Source organism: Harpegnathos saltator, unplaced genomic scaffold (genome assembly GCF_003227715.2).
Source record: "Harpegnathos saltator strain DR-91 unplaced genomic scaffold, Hsal_v8.6 scaffold115, whole genome shotgun sequence".
NCBI lineage: Eukaryota > Metazoa > Arthropoda > Insecta > Hymenoptera > Formicidae > Harpegnathos > Harpegnathos saltator.
This window is the reverse complement of record NW_020229890.1, coordinates 138908-163977: the sequence shown is the minus strand read 5'-3', so window position 1 is coordinate 163977 and position 25070 is coordinate 138908. Positions and strand designations below refer to the sequence as shown.

General features: G+C 45.1%; 2 protein-coding genes across 6 annotated transcripts in view; one reads left to right on the top strand and one right to left on the bottom strand.

Moving 5' to 3' along the window:
• The window catches only part of retn (retained), a 155763-nt gene that overhangs the window by 5542 nt on the left and 125151 nt on the right, over positions 1–25070 (top strand). For 3 of the 5 annotated variants that reach the window (XM_011145910.3, XM_011145882.3, XM_019842673.2), the window contains exon 1: positions 16363–16921. The exons of 1 other annotated variant lie outside the window; for it this stretch is intronic. In XM_011145910.3, coding sequence (XP_011144212.1) covers positions 16727–16921 — 195 coding nt within the window. In that variant the 5' untranslated portion in view covers positions 16363–16726. Of the gene's footprint in view, positions 1–16362; positions 16922–24181; positions 24387–25070 lie in introns of those variants that run through there. One more of the 5 variants, XM_011145901.3, reaches the window with a different exon arrangement.
• On the bottom strand, positions 188–3596 carry LOC105185972 (maspardin). The gene is made up of 7 exons (XM_011145870.3): positions 2576–3596; positions 2348–2482; positions 2112–2217; positions 1911–2031; positions 1736–1844; positions 1366–1614; positions 188–1294 (listed from the first exon to the last, which is right to left on the bottom strand). Exons 1-7 carry the CDS (start codon positions 2672–2674, stop codon positions 1235–1237), a joined length of 879 nt encoding a protein of 292 aa, XP_011144172.1. The 5' UTR covers positions 2675–3596; the 3' UTR covers positions 188–1234.

Genomic DNA, 25070 nt, shown 5'->3' with positions numbered 1-25070 from the left:
CGGTAATCTCAATCTTAGTTTTTCCTTTCTTTTTTCTTTTCGCGGGAAAAATTGAACAATGTACGCTATACTTGCATACAAACATGAATGATTTGTGTGTGTATGTATTTGGCACGAAAATCACTTGGCATTGACGAATATCTACATTTTGGAATATTTTTGGAACGTAATTGAGTTCTTCAGTGTGTTTATTTGTTTTTTCCTTTTATTTTCACGGGGATTTACATAAGAATATGAAATACAAGAATGTAAAACACAAGATGCTAAACGCTTATATACGAAAGACTGAGAAATTATGTATAATTATGACACACAATTGAAGTTTCGTCCAAAGGTTATTCTTGCGACCGGTGAAACCTTGACTGTAGAGTCATACGTATACTGGGCGAAACAGGCCCTGTAATCTGAGATAGCAAAGGAGAAACGCGCGAGAGCATACAGGAAGGAATCGATACCAAGCGAGTTCTTATACGGTCTCCCGGTCAGGCAACCTAGCAAACTACGGTAAACTTCTTATTTCGCATACCATAATCGCACTTCAAGTCGCACAAAAACACCTTAAAACGTGTGTACAGCTGTAAAAGGAGTTAATAATGCTAGAAACTTTATAAGATTTCAAAATTCGGTATAAAAGTATATAGTTTATCTTTATTTATATTGATATATCATGAATTATTAAAGTACTCGAGTTTGTGGTAATAGATAATCAATAGATAGGACACCTCTTACAGACGAAAGTATAAATATAACAAAATATAAATGCTTATATTTCAAAGAACTAAAATATGTTTTACGATACATTAAGTAACGGCGCTGTATAATCATTTCTATTCTATCTTCCATAACAATATATGTATATTATACAAATATAATCGGAATAATCACAAACTCGAGCTGATGCAAAAGGCGCAAGCTTTCATTGTATTCTCAACATTTGCATACGTTTAACAGGGATTATCTTTGTTTAATTGTAACATGCATGGCATGCATGTGCTTCTTTGACACGATAACATATTTTTATATAACTTGGCGTAACTTTGCTCTTTAGTAGGAATTTGAGCTCATAGGAATTCTCGTATTCACTCTTCGTTATCATTTTCACAGCAATGCTTTAACTTCGTGTGTGGAGGAAAGATTGTTATGGGAATAACAACGTGATTAAATTATGTACAAAGAGAGATCATGTATTAGGAATAATTAATACTTAATTTTACCTAAGATTAGTGTAATTATGCTAACTATCAGTCAGTTTTGAAGCTGCATATTCTGTGCCCTCGAATTGTCTCAGATGAACCTGTAAATAAGTGCTTTGATACTTATTGTCTGCAAAGGCATATTCGCACGTAAATGCAACTCAATAGATACCTGCAGATGTAAATTAACATCGGCAGCTCGGCTTAGATATGGAAAATTTCCTCCACTTTTCAGATGTGCCAGTTTTGCATCTGGATAGCATTTATACATCTCCTCTCTGACTGAGTTTGTTAAAGCATAATCATCAAAAACGTCTATTATTGTCACAGGTAAATGGCATATTTTTTGAGGCTGTATATAATTATTTACGCTGTTCATTGTTAAACGGGAAGCCAGTTCGGATTGTGATAAACTCTCCAGCTACAAAATAAGGATTGCGATACATATAGAATCTGAATCTTTAGAGTAAATATTTCGCTCTTGAGAGACTTTTCAGCTTATCCATGATTATTCGTGAATTGAACAAAATAATGACCCATACCCTTTCTACCATAAAATCGACTGCTTCTATAATTTCTTTATCAGCTTTTTCTGTTGTAAAATTGCTCATTATCATCTTCTTCAGAACCACAGACGGTAACATCCAAAATCTGTAAATGCAGGCAGAAGAATAGGAAACATATTGAGCTGTGTGTACATGCGTATGATTGACTTACATTGATGCTGAATCATTGTAACTGAAAACTGACGTGTCAGTGAAAGTATTGCACAAAATTAGAGATACTACTCTAGGGCAGTGCGCGTTAACCTCTGTAAATTTCTGCGCCAGAAAACCACCTGTGAACACGATCACATGTTTCATCTGTAAATTTGCAAATTGAAGCCTAAAAATGAATCGCTTATTTGCATGTCCTGACCTAATGAAGCGCCAAAGAGATGGACTTTGTCAAGTTTCAAATAATCCAACAGTTTTCTGAATCCATCACACCAGTCTTTCACACCCCAGTATATCGGTGCCTCAGCCTATAAACGAACAAACTTTTGATTAGCGTTACATCATTTTAAGCCAGACCTTCAGTCCAGACCTTCTGTTTACTGTACACATAATTACGTGCTCTTCAGGATTTTTATACACGATGCATGTTCAACTCACTGAAATAACTCTGTAACCTTTAGCAGCCAGACCCAATATTTGCCTAAAAAAGATGTCAGCAGTACCACTGACCGGTGGAAGACATATGAGGGGGCACTTGACATTTTTCTGATTGGAATCGTATACTTTCCATCCCTGAAACAATCGTATCGTAAGGCTCATACATGATCGAGAAATCCCAGCTAGACATAGAGCTGGCTCAGAGCAATTGCAAGATTCAAATCGTACTTTCAAGTCGTCCGAGTCGAGGACGATTTTTCTGAGCGGTACAGAACTGCGAAAGCTCTGATACTCCTGCGAGAGTGACAGCTCGCTGCAATACGACATATTTTTCTTCTGCCTTCTATATCGCTCGATACATCAAATCGTGCTATCGTCATTCAATGATGAGAGAGCTCTTCGCGCAGTTTTAGATATCGTATACGTCGGAAACGTCGGATCAACGTGATATGATGTGTTCACTTGTACGCCCCGATATCGAAACAATGACTTTATCCGCACGCGAACGTAACGCGACAAGTAACCAGTTACTGAGACAGTTAAAAACTTTGAGGTCTCAATTGCTTTTGCGGCGCTATGAGCACATATGCTTATACTTTTATTCTCCTCCTTTTGCTTCCTCCTCTTCTCCTTCTGTAGATTGACGACGGTGATTGTTTACCCCACTTGTAGAAGATAACAATCTTAACCTTCGCAGCAATCGCGGATTACAATCGTCACGCGAATAAAACTCGAAGCGAGCAAAACTTTGAACAAAATTTTGAACGCAGTGCTAAGTGCTTTTCTTCTACAACGCATTATCTTGGCAGTGACGAAGAGATGCATCGACACAATGGTAATCTGTCTCGCTTTGTGAACTCTTCATACTGAGAGGTCGGACAATTGTGATTTCCAATTCGAAGAAAGGTTCTTATCCTCTTACGAATACCTGAGATAGCCCAATGTGACCGTATATAGAAGGAGCCGTTATAGGTTTATTTTCAGACCGAACCGATTTGTCCCATTCTTTACTTCGCACCGAAATTTTTTAAGCAAATAAAATTGACAAGAGCCACCCGACGCACGTCACACCGTTCTCCACCGCAATGATTCCTTGTCATTGCGTTTATCCGAATTGTGGCTTTCACAAACTTTCACTTTTACAAAATAAATATCAGTCACTTTCCGTCCTTATGACATTGATATTATACAAGTTTGATTTGTACGTCCGAGCGCTCTTGATCATTTACGAGCTAACCTCAAATTGCTATACGTGCCATACGAAGCGGTAAGCGTACGTTTCTGAATCACCGACGGTTGGTCGGTCGAAATATTCGCGCGTTACCGAAGCGCGTTATAATCATATAGCGGTTTATCGCAATCCTCAATACCGGCGATCAACACGAAGAAATAATATCGCGATAACATATTTGAGATCTTCAGCGGTAACCTTGATATTCAATGAAGCAATCCTATTGTTCTTCGCGTTTGTGCCTTTTTTTATCTATGGGTATACCTGGGTTCACACTGGTTGAGAAACGCGATCGATAGTTGATGAGATATAAGCGACTGAGATAAGATACGTTTGCGCTGTAGTTTTTCGTATACTTACACCGAAAAAATTTTATTCTACATTATAGAAAAGTAACTGAAGTATAGAGTATTTAACTAAACCACTAAAATATGCGCCAAGTATATATTATAAAAAAGAGAGGATTTCCCTCTAATATAAGTATAAGAAAATATTCTAATGAGATATTCTAATGAGAGTTAGAATATCCCTCTAATATGGATAAATAGTAGTAGCCTCACAAAAACGTACGTCGAATCCACGTGGAATGCACGTTGTATTCACGTGGCGACACACGCTCGGCTGTTGGATAGACTGTCGACGAGGTTTGAGTGTGCATCAGTACTTCTCAGTCAGAAACGTCATCGTGTCGAAACAACATCGACATCGTTTCAACGTTGTTTCGTTATTATTTTGACGAATCATTTCAGTCTAGGTTACGTAATACTCATACACTTTTTCAATAATTCGTACTTACTTTCAAAACGGCAGACTAATTCCGATAAATTATGTTCAAGCAGCCACTTTTTCATTTTCTCCATGTTTCAACACTACATCACAAGATTAGACTTCCTTCGAAACACGTTCAGGACACGATACGGCAACGTAATAAAAGCTGCGTATACTATAGTTTACGCATGCGCGAGCGCGAGTGTCGTTCGTCAACCAACTGGCGACGAAATATATATATATATATATATATTTTAGAATATTTTCTTTATTTTAGATGTTATTCTAAATAAAAGACTTTTAGAGGGGAATATTCTGAACTTTTTACAATATTCGATTAGAAGAAAGCTTTAGAGGGAATTTTTCTAAAATTAAGAATACGATTTTTTCGGTGTACAGGTGAGTCACGGATTAGTCTTCAATGTAAATAGTCTCAATTAATTTTCCATACCTCAGGATTTATATCTACATTTACATTTTGATTTTATCGAAGTATTTATATTATTAGTATTATATATATTATAAGTATTTATATAAGATGACCCTTCTGAAGGAGCATCAATAAGATATAAGATAAGATGTAATAAAAAGTTACGTGCACGGCAAAGAATGCACAAAAAGATCTAAATCGGACTTGATGTTTCTATCAATGTAGGGAGAATTTCTACTGCCTTCATGGTCTATTTAATTTATATCTTGAACAAATATTTATCCATATATATTCGTATTATCATATGTATTTTTGTCATGTACCTATCGTTCAGCTGAATCATTATTACAAGGGATGATTAAAGACAGGTTTTAGAAGTTGATTTATTTTTAGGAGTATAACTTTATTCGGAACGAAAAATATGATATCATCTTAAGATAACATATAGCTGAATAAATAAAAGGGCTCTTTTCTGTTTACAAAATGAAAATACTCTATCAAGCGGCGTTATACCGCCGTGATGTCAAGCATGTAAAAAATTAAAAAATGACAAATGACTTTGTTTGAGATGAGATTATACTTGTGAGAAAATCAATAAATTTATATCTCAGTCCAGCCTGACAGTTGCGCGCGATAAATCAACGCACTAAAGATTAAATCGGGAAGTTTGGAAAATTTTGATCGAACACGCGGCACGTCCGGGAACGTCATATTTGAACGTATTTGAAAACAAGCGAAAAACGCAATTCTCCCGGTCGTACACACTCCTCTATCCTCTATCCAATTCTGTCGAAACACGGTTTTAAACACGGTGCGGATGCTTAAACGAACATGGGGGTGGCTGTAAAGGGGATCGTAACCACCGCTGTTAGGGGTGTGGCTCCGTCGATGTATGTAGCAATACGGATGTACGTCTGTACGTATTCGACACGTACATACTATCTATCCGTCTACCTACGAAGTGCAAGATTAACGATGTCGGAACTTTCGCGCTATTACCTCGGGGGATCCGACCGCCGCTTTTCCATCACCTCGTTTCACCCCTTCTGTCCCGCAGGTTTCGTTTTTCCTCGTAGTTGGGCTGAGGTGGGCAATTGGGAAAAACCGTGCATTTTAAATAATGATCCGAAACGCATTCTAAAAAGATACAAAAAAATGAAAAAAACAAGAGGCCGCGTGAGTGAACTTTTCACTTCTCCCACGCCGTACGTCGTTGTCGAGTTAGTTTCATGCACTCCGTACATGTCGTCGTATGTACGTATTCATACCTGATTATGTATCTTTAACAGTACCGCATAAACAGTACTTCTCGACGCGAACAAACCGCACGATATACGATTAGGAGATTTGCTTAGAGCGCAAACACTCGGCGGAGATCGCGCGGAACTACGTGCGCGCGTGCGTTACGCCGATATGTTATCGCGCCGTACCCGCATACCGATGGTACGTCGTCGCATTAATTAACTTTAGTCCGAGCGTTTGCTCCGTGACGCACGACAAAAAAGACCCCGGCCGGGGGAAGAGGAGGGAGAAGAAAGAAAACAGAGAGAAAAGAACAACGTGCCTTCTTTAAATAAATCGCTGGGAGTGACGGTTCGGCAAGGAAGATTAACGAGCGCGGTGTGTCGTTCGATTCGATACGTCGAATTAACGCGAGACAGAAACGAAGCTCCGCGCGTATCGGTTATTAATGACTACGGGGGTCTGCCAATGTAAACGTTCGCGATGCCGCGCGTACCAGGCGTAGTCGTCTTTGGCTTTGAATCGCACGGCGCACGGCGACGTCCTTCGTGAATAACTCGCCGGCGCGTGAATCGAACGGTAATGCTCGGATAATGGCGGACGATTAATTGGCTATAATTGGGCGTTAGTGAGAGACGAGACCCGCTCTCCTCGAGCGAGCGTCTCACGACGCGCGCGGCACAAAGGATCAACGTCAAAGGCGTCAGCTTTTCCAGAGGCCTACTTTCTCTCCGCGTCGGATACATTAATGAATTACTACGCCGACGAGCTCGTTTTCGGGAAACTAAATCGTTATTGCTCGTCTCCGCGGAGGCTAAACGAATTCCAGTTCTCGCGCTCGGTGCTCGTCGAGTACACGCGTCGAGGGCACGGGGATGAAAAAATCAACCACCATCCCCTTTCGCCCCGGCTGGTGGTGCGTTAGCTCCGCTTCGTTCCATTGCTGTTGCGAGCGATATTGCTCTGAACGCGTTTCATCCAAATGCTGAGACTCAGAGGGAACACGCCATGGGAGGGGGGGAGGGGAGGGTTGCCGGCTTGTACCGCCGTCTCGGTACGATACGGTTGGCCGAAAATAGAAACGAAGGACAGAATTTGAGGCATTCGTGCATTGTGATCAAGCGTGGAAATGTCGTGTCGAAGGTCATCCTTCGAGGGGACAGACGAGTATATACTTGGGATTGATTCCTTCGCATTATTTGCGGCATCCGTAACGATGTGATTTCCATCCAGTGCCATATATCTGGGTTGGCTACAATTGACACAATGACCTCTGGCTAAGAATGTACATCTCTTTGTGAGACGCACTTTTGATTTACTCATGGCGAGTGCGTGGAACTCAAAGCTCAAATGTTGGAGACATTAAACACAGAGAAAAAAAACTTTCTCTTCTCTGCGTGATTGACACGATCTTAATCGTGGAAAAGGTTCCACGATAAGGATACAAGAGCCAGGTATAAAATGAATTCGCTAGAAGCAAAAAATGGTGTCTTGTAATGCTTTTCAGCGGGGAACTTTATTTCGGACGGAATTCCAGAGACTTAGGCCATAAATGTCTGTAATAAAGCGTAAAGCCATTAATCTTCGACTGTAATTTCGGTTTGCAGTGGCGACATTCGCCGTCTCGTTCGCTCTCTTTTCTATTTGTCGTTCGCGCTGCTTCCACACTCTCTCTCCTCGCTGCTACCATCCTCCCTCTATATATCTTGCCCGTTCTCGCGCATTCTAGGATAATTAATGATCCCGAAAGCGATCTCCTCACGGTTGTCTCGCCTCTCTCGGAGCAATCTTTCCCCGTCTCGCTCCCGTCTCGTTACCTACGCCTTCCTGCTCCCCCTCGTTGATTCCGACCAACCTTTTTTTCGCTCTCGGATGGTTATAAGCGCGCGAATGATAGCAAATAGAGTTGGACGATCATTTTCCGGTATTGACGCGACAAATAACAAGTGTGAAGACATTCGCGAGGTAAATGCCACGTCGCACCGCCACGAGATTCATCGTAACGCTTGTGAATATATGTTCCAACGGACGTGCACACGAGGAGATCTATCGTACATGCGTGCATACTCGCTCGCAAAACGATTTAGACACAATGAAACAAGGAATTTGTCACGATTAAGAGCCGCTATCGACGACCGGGTTTGCGCTAATCGATTATGACAGAGGCCGAAATGACAACACACGAGTGTCGAGTAAAAATGCTTTCGTTTTTTCTGAATCCCCCGTTGCACTTTATGACGCCGCGTATTATTTTACACGCTCTCATCACAATCAATTCCTGCGCAATAGTAATAGTCTTAATTGTACTGGTTTGACGAGAGCACCTTACCTCAACGTGTCTAAAGCCCGTGTCGCAAGCAAGTGTGCCTGAATATGAAAGGATCGTAGGAAGACTCGCGGTAAGTGTGGATGGGACGATAGCAGGAAAAGAACAGACCTTCGAAGATTTGCATAGCAGCCTCAGCTGCTGCAAAAATCTTTATAGGATCGTGGCGGCCGTCAATCACTAATTATCTGGAAACAGGCAGGCTGTGAGCTGCGGTGACGCATTCTGTCCCCCTTTTTTTCCCTGGAATAAAATAAAATATTTTCATGACAATCGAACCGACGGGAGGGATCCGCTAGGCGTCGCCCGGCATTATCTCGCCTTGGCTAATTCCTTCGCCAACGACTTGGTCCGCTTCTCTTCCTTTTATATCGTCGCATCTCTCTCGAAGCCGCCGAGTGAATACGGAAGCGACGAAAGCTGGAATTTCCGGTTGATTCGTCACGCTAACGATGGGGTGGTTCAACACCCCGTAGGGGCCGGCGCGTAGACTCGCGCGCGTAGCCACGATCCCCCATTGTCAGGCGTCCGCGCAATCTGCCTCGTCGACAATTTGCACAATAATGGACACGCACCGGCGAGGACCAAATTAACAACGTGTCCGTTAGGAATCGCGATTCACCGTCGTCGCCTCACGCGCGCGCGCGCGACTCCGTGTCCCTTCTCTCTCTTTCTCTCTGTCCCTTTCGCTAAAGAGAGCTAAAAAGCGAGACAGACAGAGAGAGAGAGAGAGAGAGACCCTCGTTACTTACCGATCAATTGTACGCGCCCGCGCCGTCGATGAGTGATTTCCGCCGTGGCGTTTTCGAATCCGCCGGATAATCTTCGCGGACAAACGCGGACGAAAGAGAGAGAGAGAGAGAGAGAGAGAAAAGTTGCGCGCTGCATACGCAAGACTAAATTGGAAATCACCGCCCTAGATTCTCGCGCGCGAAGCGATTCCGCGAACGGGAGAACCGCTCTCTGGAGGCTGGATATCTGTTCTTGCATCAATATTTAATCGCGGCTAACAAGATGGCGATGGTATGCGCGCCACCCAGACGGGCTATAAAAGCGCGAGGGGCCGTAATAGTCAACGTACATTCCCGGTACATCCTTACGCATCGGCGTACACGGTCGTCGCCGTATGCACCGCAGACAACGAGGACGCCGGAAGAGGGGAGGGAGGAGAACTAGCTACGGCGGGGGGGGGGAGGGAGAGCGAGGAACGGAGAGTTCCTCCGCGCGCGAAGTTCCCGCGGTGAAAAGAAGGTGACGAGAGATCTCGCGGAGGAAGATAGAGCAAATAATCCAGCTTCGTGCCGCGAGCCAGCACGCGGCCAAGCCTGAGAATTGTCAATCGAAGGTGCCAAGAAATAAGAGGACGCTTCGAGGCGCGGCTTGTCAAACATCCTTCCTTTGGATGTGGCCGCAGACCCTCGTCCGCTTCGTATAATTATGAGCATGCCCGATTATATGTGTTTGGACATACGCCAGGCGCGACGAGCGCTCCGTTAGATAATTGACTTTTAGCTGATTTAATAACGTTTTTGCATTCCGAAAAGCGACCGTCTATTTGAACGGATGGATAGACGCACTTGGCAATTCCGTAATATATCAAAAGTCGGTGCCCTCAGGATCGTTGTCGTTCTTGCGCTCGATTTTCCTTCCGATCGCGTAGGCAGGCGAACACATACGGGCGGATGGACAGGAAGCCCATGTGAACGTACGTGTTCTCATATTATGCGCGTTATCGGCATAAATTATGCATGTCCTGTGCAAATTCGATAATAACATATCTTTGATGCGAACGTAGACGTAATTCTTGACAGGCACTTCGTCCGGGGAAAACGCATTAGTCGCTACGCGAGCACCTTCGTAACAATTATTCTCAGTGATACATAACGAATAAAAATGATTCGAGTCTTGATATTCAAGGAATTGAATCTATTTGAAATTGTAAATGCGCATGTTACCGGCATAAATAAAATTGGACATAATTGAGTGAAGGTAGTTTAAAAAGGGGAAAAAGGAGGAAATTGGTGGTGAGAACAGTAGTAAAACTTCTTGAAGATTTAACGTAAGATAGAGAAATGCGAAAAGGGAAAGGACGAAAAGAAGAATGGACATGAGAATGAACATCCTAACGAATGGATATCCTTCTGCATAGTTCTTTCCACAGGTCAATAAACCCACGACGATTTATTCTTTTTCATGGAAACGTAGAACAGAAACGTGAATTTCAAGGCAAATTCATAGTGAAAATTTCACAGACGACGGACAGAGGCCATTTATTACATGCGCTTATTCATTTATCAAGGGACACATGCGTTGTATTTGAATAATTATCTTGACACGAACCCGAGATATCTTCTATTCTCATTGAGGTATTGTCACGATATGCGTCGAATAATGTAGGTAACATTCGAAGAAAAGACATTTACCTACCTGAATTTATTTCACAAATTTTTTCGGTATCCGTGAAATTTTTTCAATTCTTGACCTTTCGCAAAATAAACGGCTACCATACGGCTACCTCTGTTCGAAAGATAGGTAAAATAAAAACGAGAAGAATGTTTTTCTCAGAGTATATCTATTGTATGGAATGTATTAATATACTTTCATAGTATTCGAGGAGTAACGATGATTGATTTATTCCACATTATTAAGCATTCTCCCCTTAGTTTATTGAATATATAATCAAGTAAAATTTTATTAAAAATTCGGATAAAGTTTTTGGCTTTCGAATCTCGAAGATGTCGTTTAGTTTCGGGTAAAATGTCATCTCGTCTCTGTTATTTTCTCACGTATTCTATTCCCGCTAAATTGTCAGCAAGATGGAGGGGGGGGGGCGAGAATAGAATATTATATCTGAACGCTATTTCATGGAAATGGAAGAATATTCTCTCTAGCGTTTCTCACGCTCTCACTAACGTTCTCAAGAGTAGTTACAGATCTCTACGAAATATTGTCAGGTCAATGGACAATGACAACGAGAGGAGCGTGCTCGTGACATTTCCATAAATAGCCGAGTCTTTTTCTAGATTATAAAATTCCTAGTTTCGTGCATTCCCGGCTGTTCGCGTACCTCCTTCTTCTCTCATTTAAATCCTTCCAATAGTCTCCGCTGCCGTGGAGAACCTTCGCGAAGCCTTCCCCATAGGCTACAATTACCCGCAATTTGTACTGCAAGCAACATACACACACACACACACCAAGTGTGCTATCTTGGCTGTGTATGTGATGCAGTGCACATGCAGATGTGCGTATAAACGTGTAGAAGGGTCACTCAGTCGGATAGAGAGAACAAAGGAGCGTTAGGGTGTACGCCGGGCGTCGTGTACGCTTTAGCATTTATTTCTCTGAGGGTTTCCTATTTTTGATTTCTCTACGTAAGGTAGGTGTGTAGAAAATTGAAGGTTGAACAGGTAACCCTAGTTGTTAAAGCGCACGGAACACAATCTGTAACTTAATTTTGATTACAATAATCCAGTGTTTTTCAACCTTTTCTATCTCACGACACACTTGAACCTATAGTTAAACTTTCGCGGCACACTTAAATTATGATGATCGAAAGAAGAGTATATAAAAGAATGTACCTTTTCTGATTTATTTATTAACACAAACAAACAAAATGCAACCATCATGGCCAAAAAATAAAATAAAACAATTTATTAAAATTTATAATAAAAAGATAAGAATTAAAATTCTTAAAAATTTCCCCGGCACACCTTAGATCCTGTCACGGCACAGCAGTGTGCCGCGGCGTACCGGTTGTCATTGCAATAATAAAAAAATTCCATTTTTGGACAATTCAACGAAAAAACCGGTTATAGGAACGGAAAAATTTCTATAGGAGAAATACCAGCAGAAATTTTCTGCAGCCAAATATTTCTAGCAGTGTCTAGCAGTCTCAGGAAGATCGTTCTCTTCTTCTTTCCTCTCGAACACAGTGATGGACGACTGATGTAAAGAATATCGACGATAGCGGGGAGAAAAGAGATACGACGAATGAATCAGTGGAGATAATTAGACGAAATCGATCGATTGGTGTGCTGGAGAATGAGACCTTTAGGATCTTATTCTTCGAACAGGCTTGGAGGAGGGCGAGAAGAGATAAACGTGGCCGGGAAGGCAGAGAGGAGGAAAACGAGGAGTAAGAAGCCAAGAGGATGCTATCTCGCGAAACGGCCCGAGATGGGCCTTATTACTGACGGGATCAAACAGCCGTCGGGGTGTTAACTGCCCGCACAGTCGAGAGAACGAAACGGCGAAAGAGCTAAAGTTTAACGCGCTTGGCTGACCGGTATCGAGCCGTATCTTTCTGTTCGCCTTCGTTCCTCTCTTCTCTCTCTCTCTTTCTCTCTCTCTCTCTCTCTCTCTCTCTCTCTCTCTCTCTCCTCTTCTTTTCTGTCTTTATCTTCCTTCTAGGCGACGATCCGCGTCGTGATCATACGCGGCGTGAACCTATCCTCGAGGCTTCTGTTTCCCGAATGTAGTCTGTGAGTCAACATTAAGTTCAGACGTGAATTTTTCAGATATGAATACGAGCGTTAATTCTTTTTTGCTCGACACATGTTCGAATCTGTCGTAAAGAGAATCTAGGAAACGTCCAAAGATAGAGAATTTTTTTTATCTTTGGATACATTTGCACGTGCAGGGTGCGTTATTTTCTGGAAGGGTTCTGGAAGAGAGAGCAAATTTAGACTAAAAAATTTATTTACAATGTGCGGCACAATGAAAAAGTCGCATTACTTTTTCCTTCTGCTGTTGTAATTCAATAGGGTTGTGATAAAAAATGGTCCTAAACCTTCTGAATTTCTAGAAAGATCTTTTTATTCGATTCAATCTACCTGGTGGGTCCTTTCTTCAAAAACAGCACACTAATGCTGTTGTAGAATTCTTCCTTTTGGGTATCCAGGAATATTAAAAACGGAACGATATTCCGACTCTAGTACTCGTATTCATAGCCAGGCCTTATATTTGAGGCCTCCTTATATCTGTTTTTAGATGCTGCACGAATTATTTTATTGGCTGCAGACCATCGGAAGATAAACTTAAGAAAGTCTTAAATATAAGGCCTGACTATGAATACGGGTGTAACTTTCTCAAACAAAAGAACAAAGTCTGCGCTCTTGAAGAAAGAAGTCGAAATGTGAACAAATTTTTTTTTCGCGGAAAGAAATAAATGGGGGGATGAAATACACGCAACTTGCAGGAAACAAGTCGATAAGAAAGATTTGACTGAATTTTAGTTTCCTGCCGACAACTCTGCCAACAGCATGACGCTTTCTAATCGGAGATTGTCTCTCGACAAAACGTTAGGAAAGCCGTTGCCATTGCTGAAGACAGACACCTCGCAGATTGCAGCGTGGTAAATCTAACCACGCAGAAAGCGCGGAAAACGCAAAAAGAAAAGCCTCCTACGTCTGCCAATAGCGCGTACGTGTAAATAATCGCCGAGCTAACAACACGGCTCGGGCCCTTCGAACACGTGTAATCTGGCACCGTAATTTTATTTCGAAAATATGGAAAATGAGGGACATTTAAACGTTTTTCGATTGTTATCTTCGCGCACCGGCGCGCGTACGGGAATACACACGGTAGACGTGCGTGCAAGCGCGAGTAAACATAGAAAATTGTTTACCGATGATTAGCCATACATCCGCGAGATAATATAGATACGCCGTGCAACACACACACACACACACACACGTGTACAGCCGATTTTGAGATTTGGCTGCGTAAAATCGGCGACGGCGCTTAGCCCAGACTCGGCGCATGGCGAACATAAAAATACTGTCCTGTAACCTCATCTCCTTCACACGGATTTCTCATAATATTATTTTAAGTAAAGAAAAGTCGTTTCTTCTCTTTCACTTAGGTTGTTATAGCCACTAACACTGTGGCAGCAGTAATAACAAAAATGCTTTTCTGAATCGTGTCCGTTTTATGATCATCGCAATCATAATCACAAATTTCAAGTGCCTTTTTTCTAATATATTATTACGTATTAAATATTATATTACATCTTTTATTTGCAATCTTTAGCTTATAAAATATTTCATTTTTGAATTTTAGCCTGACTTCCTATGTGACGATTGTCGTCATCGTCATCATGGTCCGTCGCTACCTCGTTTCCCGCCTTTTTTCTTTTGTTCCTTTGTCGCAACACTTTTTTTCATTTTACTTCATTTCGTTTTTCTGGCTCGTGTCATTTCATTAATTTTGCAATTTCTAAAGACGATTTTTCGCACAAATGAAACTTTGCGTGAATTTTATTTTGCATTTTATTTGCTTGCTTTTCGGTTGCAACGTGTACTTTTTTACCGGTTGTAAACCATCTACACTGGAGAATCCATACTAGAGAAAAACACTAGATATTAAAGATACTACAATATTTCCTATATCTCATAGAGTTTTTTCTTGTTTGTAGCACATGTTTCAGATACTTGTTTTAGATATTTGTACAAAAATATAAATGTTAAATTCACATGTTGGCAATTCTCACTTGAGTGAAATGAAACTTAAAAACAGAAGTTTAAACTCGTGGTTCGCGAAGCTTAAGCGGGAATGTCTGTTTTGTTTAGAGACCTGAATCAACATGAAAAATATTTATATTTATATCTTACGATTTCTTTTCTGACATACAAACAACAGCACTTCTCATCTAATACAATCCTGATAGAAACACAAGTAGACATTTACATAATCTTTAGGTTTCATGTTTTTTGTGATTGATGTGCATAGAGATGATTAGTGACGAGAGAGAGAGAACAGGAACTTGAGAGAAAAAATTTTGAACAGATTCGAGATATAGATGCTTCGATAGAATTCGCAGAGGGGAGGGGATACCTGCTACAAACTGGTTACCGCGGCGGGCGGCGACTATCGAACACGAACACACCTACTCTGCACTCGCAGAACCATTGTTGAACCTCCGCCTCTTGTCCCCCTCATCGACGGAGGCGTGGTGGGATCGCGTAGGAAGGGGATATCAGAGGGTGAAGAAAAGTTCCGCCACTTCGAACCAGCAGAACGCCGTGCGTCGCGAGCGTGTTCGAAACCTCGCTGCATCCGCGTATCGTATCGTCGCGTTCCCTCTCGCTCCGTTGCGCGCGCACTTTCGACGTTGAGCGAGCAAGAGGGGGCAAATCTCGAAGCTCGTGATCGTGTCGGGAAGCGCGAGGCGAGGCCGTGCGGATTCGGTAATTATACCATCAAATTTTCGGTGGTGCTGGATGCTGCGCGCGACGCGATTCGCTCCCTCATTGTCTCATCCTACCCCCTCTCGATATATCTTTGATTTTCTCAACTAGTAACCTTCTACACTCCCCCACCCTTACCACTCCGGAGACATCCGAAGGTATCCCCTACTTTTCTTACCCTTACCCTTAAAGGTCCTTTTGATTCCACCCTAGGGCCATTCACAGTCGATATTATGCCTTGTGGCAGCATCACGTTTACATTTCCCCGTTCCGATCAGTTCCCGCCGTTCTTGAACGTAGTTTCAGCAGTATCTCATCGTCTGTTGTATCGTGTGTGACGACGACGTCGACGTCAACGTCAACGAGAGAAAAAGAGAGAGAGAGAGAGTGTATACGCACGCTCGTAGAAAACGATCGCAAACTCGCGCCTTAGTGCACTTTGGAGAAGGAAGGGTACCGACGGGATCCGACCGAGAACACACACAACGCTGAAGCACACGTAAGAACACGGAGGAGAGGAGCGAGTCTCGTTTGATCCACATTCGCTTGCGACCTCATACAGACGCGATCGGTTTCGACGACGCAGTCTATATTTGATACCGGGATATCGACGCTACTTTGACGTACGCTACTTTGCTGTTGTTTTTTAATATCTCGAAATTCTTGACACAATAACGTAACGAAACAGTGCGAATCGCCAGTGGTGGCCCGCATTCACGATCTTTCTCTCTCGCTCTCTTTCTCTTTGTTTGCACGAGAGAGAGAGAGAGACACACATACACACACACACACACACACACACACACACACACACGCACGCACACACACGCACACACGCAGAGACATCCGCGTCTGTAAGTTTATATACTTCCTGACATAAGTCCGATAGCTTTGGTGGTGCCCCTTCCTTCGCGAAGCATCCGGCGCGAATTTGCCGACGGAGCGCGTACGTCGCGGCGGAGCGATAGCTCGAAGCTCGCTCGTGTGCGCCAATCGACCACGTGTTTGTGTAGTCGAGTCCGCGCCGCTGCTACGTCGCCGCGTGTCGATCGCGAGCTCGCGATCATACTCGCACCCGGCAGTTTTGTGAATCTCGTTAGCGCGGACGGTCGCGCGTGCGTGTCTCTCGTCTCGTAAGTCACCGCGTGGCGGTAAAACAGCCAAAATTCGGGTAAAGAAGGAGCCTGTCCACGTTATGGATCTCCGCAACTTGGAGAGAGACCCGGCGAATCCGGGTAACGAAGAACACCCGGAGAACCCGGTCAATCCAGCCAACCTGGAGAACCCGGGAGTCTCGGAGAATCCAGGACGTTCAGCAGTGCCAAGGGTCGTCGCCGTGTCTGTAACGGCGAACGGAGACGAAGTTCGAATGGAGGATGAGAGTCAGCAGGTAAGAAGAACTGTCGTTTCGAGTGATTTTTTCTAAGGTCAAAGTTTCTCCTTTTCTCCGAAATAAGGCGTAACGAAATAGCGTGATGACGTATTATTCTCGCTACTGGCTTTTAAGCGCCGACACAGGTAGATTGAGAAGTTGAGGACCGCTAGAGATAGGCTTGTTGTTATTATGCGAAGAAAACAGATGCATTCCCGCGAAATTCAAGAGCACCCTCGGTAGCACCCGCTTGTACTTGATCGCAGCTGTTTGCTACGATTATCACGATTTACGCCGTTCTTCTCCGTCCCGACACTTCTTTCCAGCGCTGTTTACATAGATAGTCTCTAGTCGTAAATCGCGATCTGATACCACGACGCGGTCTCTTTTTCAGGAGAACTTTCCCAGTTCTTCTTTCCTCTTTCGTCATTCTCAGTCGCGAGGAAGACTATAAAATAGTTTCCTCGCGAGTCCTTGCGACTCGCGTCCGATCTTGGAGTGACGATTCTCCGCAAAATCCTCGTCAATTTTTTTCCAAAATATCGAACAGCATATCGCGCGAAACCGTGTGTCTTGAGATTAAACTACTGATCTAGATAAATAGAACTAGATAAATATATAATCGCGAGTATATGTATTGTTAAACAAATTAATATTTATAGGGGGTATCTAATTTTATACGGCGAGAACAAGAAAGAAGGCGGCAACTGGCATAGAAATATATATAAGTTTAGCATAAAAATGACGAACTTTTATTCTCGTGAAAAGAAGAGAAAGAAAGAATTTTCGCGGGCGAAATCGCGCGATCTTTGACTTGTACAAAAGGACGATAATAATAACTTTGTATCTCGATCGCATACCACGTCGATAGTAGATAGGTGAACTGCTCGTAATAACAAAGGCCTAATTGAGCGCGCGAGATGATCTCTAACGTGACACGTAGCGACTGCCGTCGCTACATCGTATTTCTAGATCGCGTTCTAGAAATCTGCACGTAAGATCAAAGATACGAAAGACATGAAGAATTTTCATAAGACCTGTTGTGTGTGCGCAGACAATCATCGCGCCGCAGCTGGTTCAGACGCGGGAAACTCGCGTCTTAAAATCCGAAATGGTGGATACGATAAATGAGTAACTCTCGCGAGGATGAAACGTAGCTTCTCTGGATGATGAAATATGTCGCGATTGAACTATGCGGCAATAGAAATGTGTAGAATGTGTGTCTCGATCCGTTCGGCCAGCCAGGCTCGATATATATCGGGGTTTACAAACAATGCCAATTCCACGACGCTCGCTCGCATTCGGACAGCGTTTTTTCGTGAACGTCGAAAACGTGTTTTATACTCGTGATTATTCGCGCTCGTAATAAAAGGCGCGTTTCAGCGTGCGTATAAAAAGTGTTGGTCGAAATACCAAGGAGAGCGAGGCGAAGAGAAGTGCGCGTTTACATGGATCTAGACTTGTAATCTAGCTCGTAACTCTAGCTTACTCGCGTATACGTACGCAAATTACGTCTCGCTCGACGCGATTTCTTCCTACCAGCTCGATGTAATAATCGATTAGCTCGCGCCACTTTTTCTATCGCATACCACGGTTTCGTACGCTTTTTTTAGCGTACTTTCGAGCGTCTATACTGGGGGGAAAATCAGCGTCCGCTTTATCGGAACATTTTACAGTTTGTATTATTCGAAGGAATATCGGTCGCAATAATGCGATATAAATAAGCAATATAGCGTGTATTTATGGTGAGACTATGACGACGTGTGTGCCATTACTGGCCGAAGCGATTCGCAACAATTCGTGCGCCTGATTATTTCACGGTAAGTGAAGTCGTATCGTGACGAGACTCTCGATTTTTTTACGCGTCCGCGAGCCTACATTTATTCAGAAATTATTCACGAATGCGAGGTGCAATTCAAGAAGGAGAGGAGAATCGGAGTAATGGAGGAACCTAGCATTAGCATCCAAGGATTTCGCGATTTAAGCGTTCCGTGCACGGAGCAAATAATTGCCGCAATCTATATTAATAGCGGCAATTTATTTGAAATCTCAAGGGGCACGGATCTGTTTACTACGATTTCCATCGTGACTTCCCGACATTAACGAGCGCGCTCGCAAATTAATCCGCTTGTGCGTCCCATTTTCGTCGTTGCCTACTTGCCTGCTTCTCATCGCAGAACATAGAGAACATTTCAGCCTTAGGAAATTATCTAACGCGAAACTTCTTGACAGAGACGGCGAAAGAGAAAGAGCCAAATGAGAAATCGATCAAGCTTGAGATCATCGATGGAACACAAGCGCAAATTTGTTGTCATCCTAAATTATATCCTACATTGATCAGCACACATTGATCGCGTGCCCGCGCGCGCGCGCGCGCGCGCGCATGTTATATTGATGTATCGCGTTTAGCGGCTCTGTATTAATGGAATCTAATACAGAGAAATGAGACACGCGGTTAATCTCTAAATGTATATAATTAACTAAGAGTAATTATGCACGTGCGAATGATGGCGCAGGATTCCTACGACTATCTTTCTCGCCTGTATTCTGACACATTTCTGTTTCTCCCGATCATTAGCTCTAATGGCTATATTTAATGCTCCTTTTTCCTCTTCGCCGATTATCCAAGCCGTCAAATGACTGTACTTGATACTCTTGCATTTTCGTCCCTCAGACCTTCGTGCCTTACGACAGCAGGGGCGAGACTCGGTATATAGAGGCCTTCGCCTATCTCTCCACGCGCGTCCCGCGTATGTAATTACCTTCGCGAATGATTATTCGCGGATTGTTGGTCGTGAGTGAAATTTATAGGGCTCCGATTTGCGCGAGAGATCAGGCGGCGCGTTATCGTGCGCGACCGCCGCGCCGCGCGGAGACGACTCTCCTCCTCTCGCCCGCGCGAATTCGCTCCCGCACGATTTGACTTTCGGGAACTTGCTAAAAGAACGTGCGTACCCCGTTGCTGGCACTGTACATATTCGAGTATACGGATGCGTCAATGGTGTACGTAGTGTGGGTACGCATGTGTGTGCGTGTGTGTGTGTGTACACACGCGTGTGAATACATGCGCCAGTGAGTAAGCGTCTGATAATTTTGGTGGGGTAGAAGAGGGTAACACCGGGAGACCTGTCGTCGTGGTGAGCACACTCGTCGCTGCGTAGGTATAGGTATAGGTGAAGGTGTAAACAGGAGGGTCTCGATCGGGAATCTGTATACGCGTTACATACAGTGTGTGTCGACGGTGTCCGGTGTACAGCATTAGTACGTGGTAGAGAGGAGATCGCGGGGTGAACACACGCGATGGAGAAAGAGAGAGAGAGGAGCACACCGAGAAAGGATAAGAGTCGGGAGTAACGAAAGGGAGAGGAGGAAACGCACACATAGAGCGAAGTGGCTGAGCGCGCGCGCGGAGTGGCGAAAAGGGAGAAGGTTGGAGGTCGGTGGCGCGGCTGGCAACGGGAGGGCAAGGGGACAAAAGGGGGGGCTTCGGGGGTCCGTTGGCTCGTCGTCGTGTGTGCACGCACGGCGCAAGGGCGGGGATTCCCCCTTCGGCCAATCGGATCGGCTAGCGAATGCGCTCACCTACGGTATAACCGCGCGCCGTCAGTGCTCGTTCACCTGTAGACGCCATGTCGTGACGTCACGTCTCGTTACGACCGCGGCCCGCGGAGTTTGCGGTCGTAACGCCGCGGCGCGCATTGTCGTCTCGCGCGCGGCTACACCACCTTGACCGCGAAAATGGTCCACGAAATTCTCCGAGCCTCCATTCCCGCCGCGCCGCGTGCGTTGCGCAACGCTCGCAGTAGCGTAGTAGAGCAGCGCATTTCCCAGCGGACGTGTCTCTGGAAACTGGCTGTGGACGGCGCTGCGCGATAAGAGAAAGAGAAAAGAAACACGACGCTTGCGACGCACTAAGCCGGAACCAACTCGCGATAATAAAGAATCGCGATTCTTCGCCGCGCGAAGCAATTGGCGGCACGCTTTCACGAGGGATGCGCGTAGGAGGTCGGTTGCGGCTGACAGCGAGGGCAGGGGGCGGAAAGGGGGCTTATTCTCTCGTGCTCTCGAACGCCACGTGCTTGGAAATGTTCTCGCGGACATGAACGTTTGCTCTCGCATGCTCGTAAATGCGTCGACTAAAATAGAAACGATGAAGCATTCGCGTCTATACGTTCACGTGCCCCCGCACTCAGGAGATTCGTTCCCCCGGCTGTGAAAATCGGTTTACGCTTATCCAGTCCGTGTCCAATCGGTATCCCCGTATCGGTATCCGCGTCCCGTGAGCATCTCTCCGTGAGCACGTAGCGCGTCAAAATGTAGTCTGTAGGATTAAATATGTGGCGCCGATGCGGATACAAATCATCGAATGGCTGCGAAAAACTGCCTTACCCTTTGATGGATCTACAGAATGGATCAATGTAGATGTCAACCGTGAGGTATTTGGTGAGGTGAGGTGAGGGAGGAATGCTAACGTGCATAGCCCTTCGTGTTTCCCCGTCGCCTTTCACGAGCTCCCTAGAGCGCATCTGAGCGCGTCTTTAAAGCTGATATACGCGGTCAGATTTTACAGATTTTAGGGATTTTGGGGATTAGATACTGCTGGGCATGGAAGCGAATTTAGCGTTCTTTGAGACCGATCTCCGATGCCTCGACGTGTCCCTTGTACCGTTAAAAACACGTTAAAAAACACGAGATTTATTATGCGCTGACGAGAATGCTCTGCCTTGCCAGCGAGTCCCGATCTCTCCTCTCCCCCGATCCACTATCCGACCGCGTTTTACGATAGCCCTGTTTAAAGTCTTATAATTAGATTTGGGAAGTAGAATATCTCGTGTCGGAGCTTCGGACCCACGCTCTCAGAGCCCGTGATTGGCTCGTGCGAAGGTCAAGCCGAAATTGCAGGGTCGATTCTTCGCTTGGATGTTTTTCTCTTCTCGAGGAATGGCGAGGGAGCAAATCGAATCGGATTCAGGCCGATCGTTTGTTTCCTAGGGCCGAGGTCGTCATGTCTCGAATCTTCGTCACTCAAAAGGGACGTTCCGTCGTTGTCTAGTAACGCGTCGCCGATGACAAATGTCGTCGGATTGCGAGAAGCAAGCGAAAGTACGAGCGTAATTAACAATTCATTAATCTTGCTCGCGCGTGTATCTCTGGAAACGAGGCGAGCGCGCGCGCGCGATACACACGCGGAACCAATTACGTCCATCGAACGCTCTTGCGTTCTATCGCACGCTTTCACGCTCAGAAGCGATCGAGGTGATCCGACGCGTGACGATCCGCCGACACATATGTATGTATCTCCGGGTATCTAGATAATTTATCGGAAGGCTGCGGCGCGCGATAACTCGCAGCGATATGCGAATCTCTCGATGAATTCCTCCCTCCCCCAGAGCGCACTCGATATTATCTGTCTATTAATTGCGCGTTCGCCGGCCAACCGGTGCGTCACCTCCCGCGGCGTGAAATTACTGGTACGCATTGAGGCGCGTCCCGGGACGCGATTCGCGGGGAGGCGCGTGCATATCCGTTGCACGGCGCAGCGGCGGCGGCGGCGGCGGCGGCGGCGACGACGACGACGACGACGACGGTGGTGGCGGTGCGCGTGATCCCGATTCAACCGAGCAGCGGAGCGGAAGAAGGTAGTCGTCGGCGCGGCGCGGCGGCTCACTTGGTGGGGAATCACGGTGTGTCGGCGGCGGCGGCGGCGGCGGCGCGGCGGCGCAGCAGCATCGAAGCTCGCTAAAGAGGGGCGTCCCTCAATGAAATAAAGAAAAAAAGAGGATGACTGTATCGCGATTGGTCCACGCTCGCCTCGCGGTCACGCCTGCCTTTATCCGCTCGTTGTCGCGTCGTCATCGTCGTCTCTCTCCCGAGAGGAACGCGAATCGATCGCGTCCCCCCTCCGGCCCGAATCCGCGTGGAAGAGCATCCCGCATCCCGATTTCGTCTGTGTGATCTCGTCGCCGCGATCTCGCAAAATGGAGGAGAGCACGGCCCGGTTCGGCGCTCGCCGCGCGGGATCAGGGGGATTTTTCCGGGCTTTCCAGTAACGTCATAATTATGTCACGAGCTCGCGTAATCGGCGAGCTGTTGTTGCCGAACGTCGCGACTGACAGATGCGGATTTTTTCTCGGTAGAGTCGCAAAGTAACGCTTTCGTTTCGCTTTGTATCTGATTGAAATAACGCTCAAGAGAGAGAAAGAGTGAGAGAGAGAGAGAGAGAGAGGGGGGGGGGAAGGGAAATAAGCGGGTGAAGTGTTAAATATATATCTCGAAAGTAATGCGTCGGTATATCGAGCTAACCGCGATTGTGGCGTTGCCGAGACTCCTCGGATGATCGGTCACCCGGCTCGATGTTATCAATACGTCGATGTAACGAATGAAAGACGGAGGGGGTCCACCACGACGAAGCGGAAAGTTCGATACGATCGGCACGACCGCGCGCGCGCGGGTATGCTATTCCGCTCAGGCCCTTCACGAGTAATGATTACAAATCGCTTAATGATCGTCGATTTTATCGAGAACGACAGAAATATGCGGTCTCCGCTTCTCGCCGACAATTGGGCCAACGTTGAGCAATTTCGTGCGCGAAGAAAGATGCGTGTCTGCCCTCCCGAGTCCCGAAATTTTCCCGCTTTGTTAACCCTGCAGAGATTCCGCCGAATTAATCTTAATCTATAATCCACGATAGAAATTGATATACTAAAATCGATACAGTAATGTATCCGATCGAGATTAACAAGTAGACGAATACAACAAGAAACTTTTTTCTTTCACTATCTCCCTATTATAAGCTTCCATCTCGGTATTAGAAATCTCGTAAGGGTTTGAAGATTAAAAAGAGACGAACGACATGTAGAGGTTGCAGGCTATTGTCGCCGACCGTCCTTGCATTTTCCGTCCTGTATTCCATCCTAAAGTCGGCTTCTGGTGTCTTTATTGTGGCCAGACGTTCAATGGCGCCACACGAAAATATGGATCGATCGGAGACGCGCGGTGTTTTATTAATCATCAACGACAATCGTCGAACGGTACGGGCGAGACTTCCGATACGTACGCTCCTGATAATTTCGGGAAGGTTCGGAATATTTTCAGATCGTTGGTGTTCCGACCTCTCGACCGCGAGATGTGTTTGATCGGCGGGCACCGGGGCACGCTTGCTGAGCGTACATGCGACTTTGTCCTTTTGAGGGTATCGATTGTTTTGATCGCGGGCTCTCGTTGCGCGTTGCGCATTTGTCCGCGACTAAATTACTCGTATTATGCCTCGAGCCGGCGAGCGACGCGCACACGGACGACGCGATTGCGATTAAAAGTATTTCGTCGGCATCGCGTTTCTCCGATCGAATCATATTTACGCGAGTGTCACAGTGCCAGTGCCAGTGCCACGATGGAGTGTCCAGAAGCAGCCAGGAGCAGGACGCTAGATCAGGACGGAGGACGTAGGATGTGCGCGGCGACCAACGATATATCATATTTCCAGGTATGTGGGAATCATTTATTATACAGGAGGGATTTCGCGACTTTAACGCGTCGACTGCTGCGCCAATTCCCATTAATTGTGGGAAAGCTTGGCTAATGATTGAATTATTAAAGACACGGCGAGGAACAAATGCAATTGGAGGCGCGAGAGGCGATCCTTCACCTCCTCTCGTTAACTTCTTGCCGGCCGCAATAAGCAATTTTCTTTAGATACCACGAATTGTGCTTTTCCGAATTACGTAATGAATGACACGCGGCAGCGTCGTGATATCGATCACACCAATAACTAGCACCGGTGCGCTGTTGAACATGTTCGAGGGAACATTTGACGAGATCACCGTGAGCCAAAAATAGCCGAGTCGAAATTCGGTCGAGATCTGCTCTCTCTCTCTCTCTCTCTTTCTCTCTCTCTCTCTCTCTCTCTCTCGAGGCTCCGTCATCATTCGATCGAAGTAATCGTAACCCCGTGAATCTCTAATTGCTTGTCAATCAACCTTTGTATCATACTACAAGCGATATAAATCTCAGCAACCGAATAATGATCCATGAATACGAATTTGTAAATAATTAGTCGGTCGCGATAACACAAATAATTCGCAGTTAATTATCCAATAAACCATTCGGCTAATATTCGGTGTCGTTTGTTTGTTTGTTTGTTATTTTCCGTACTGCGTAGTTGTTATCG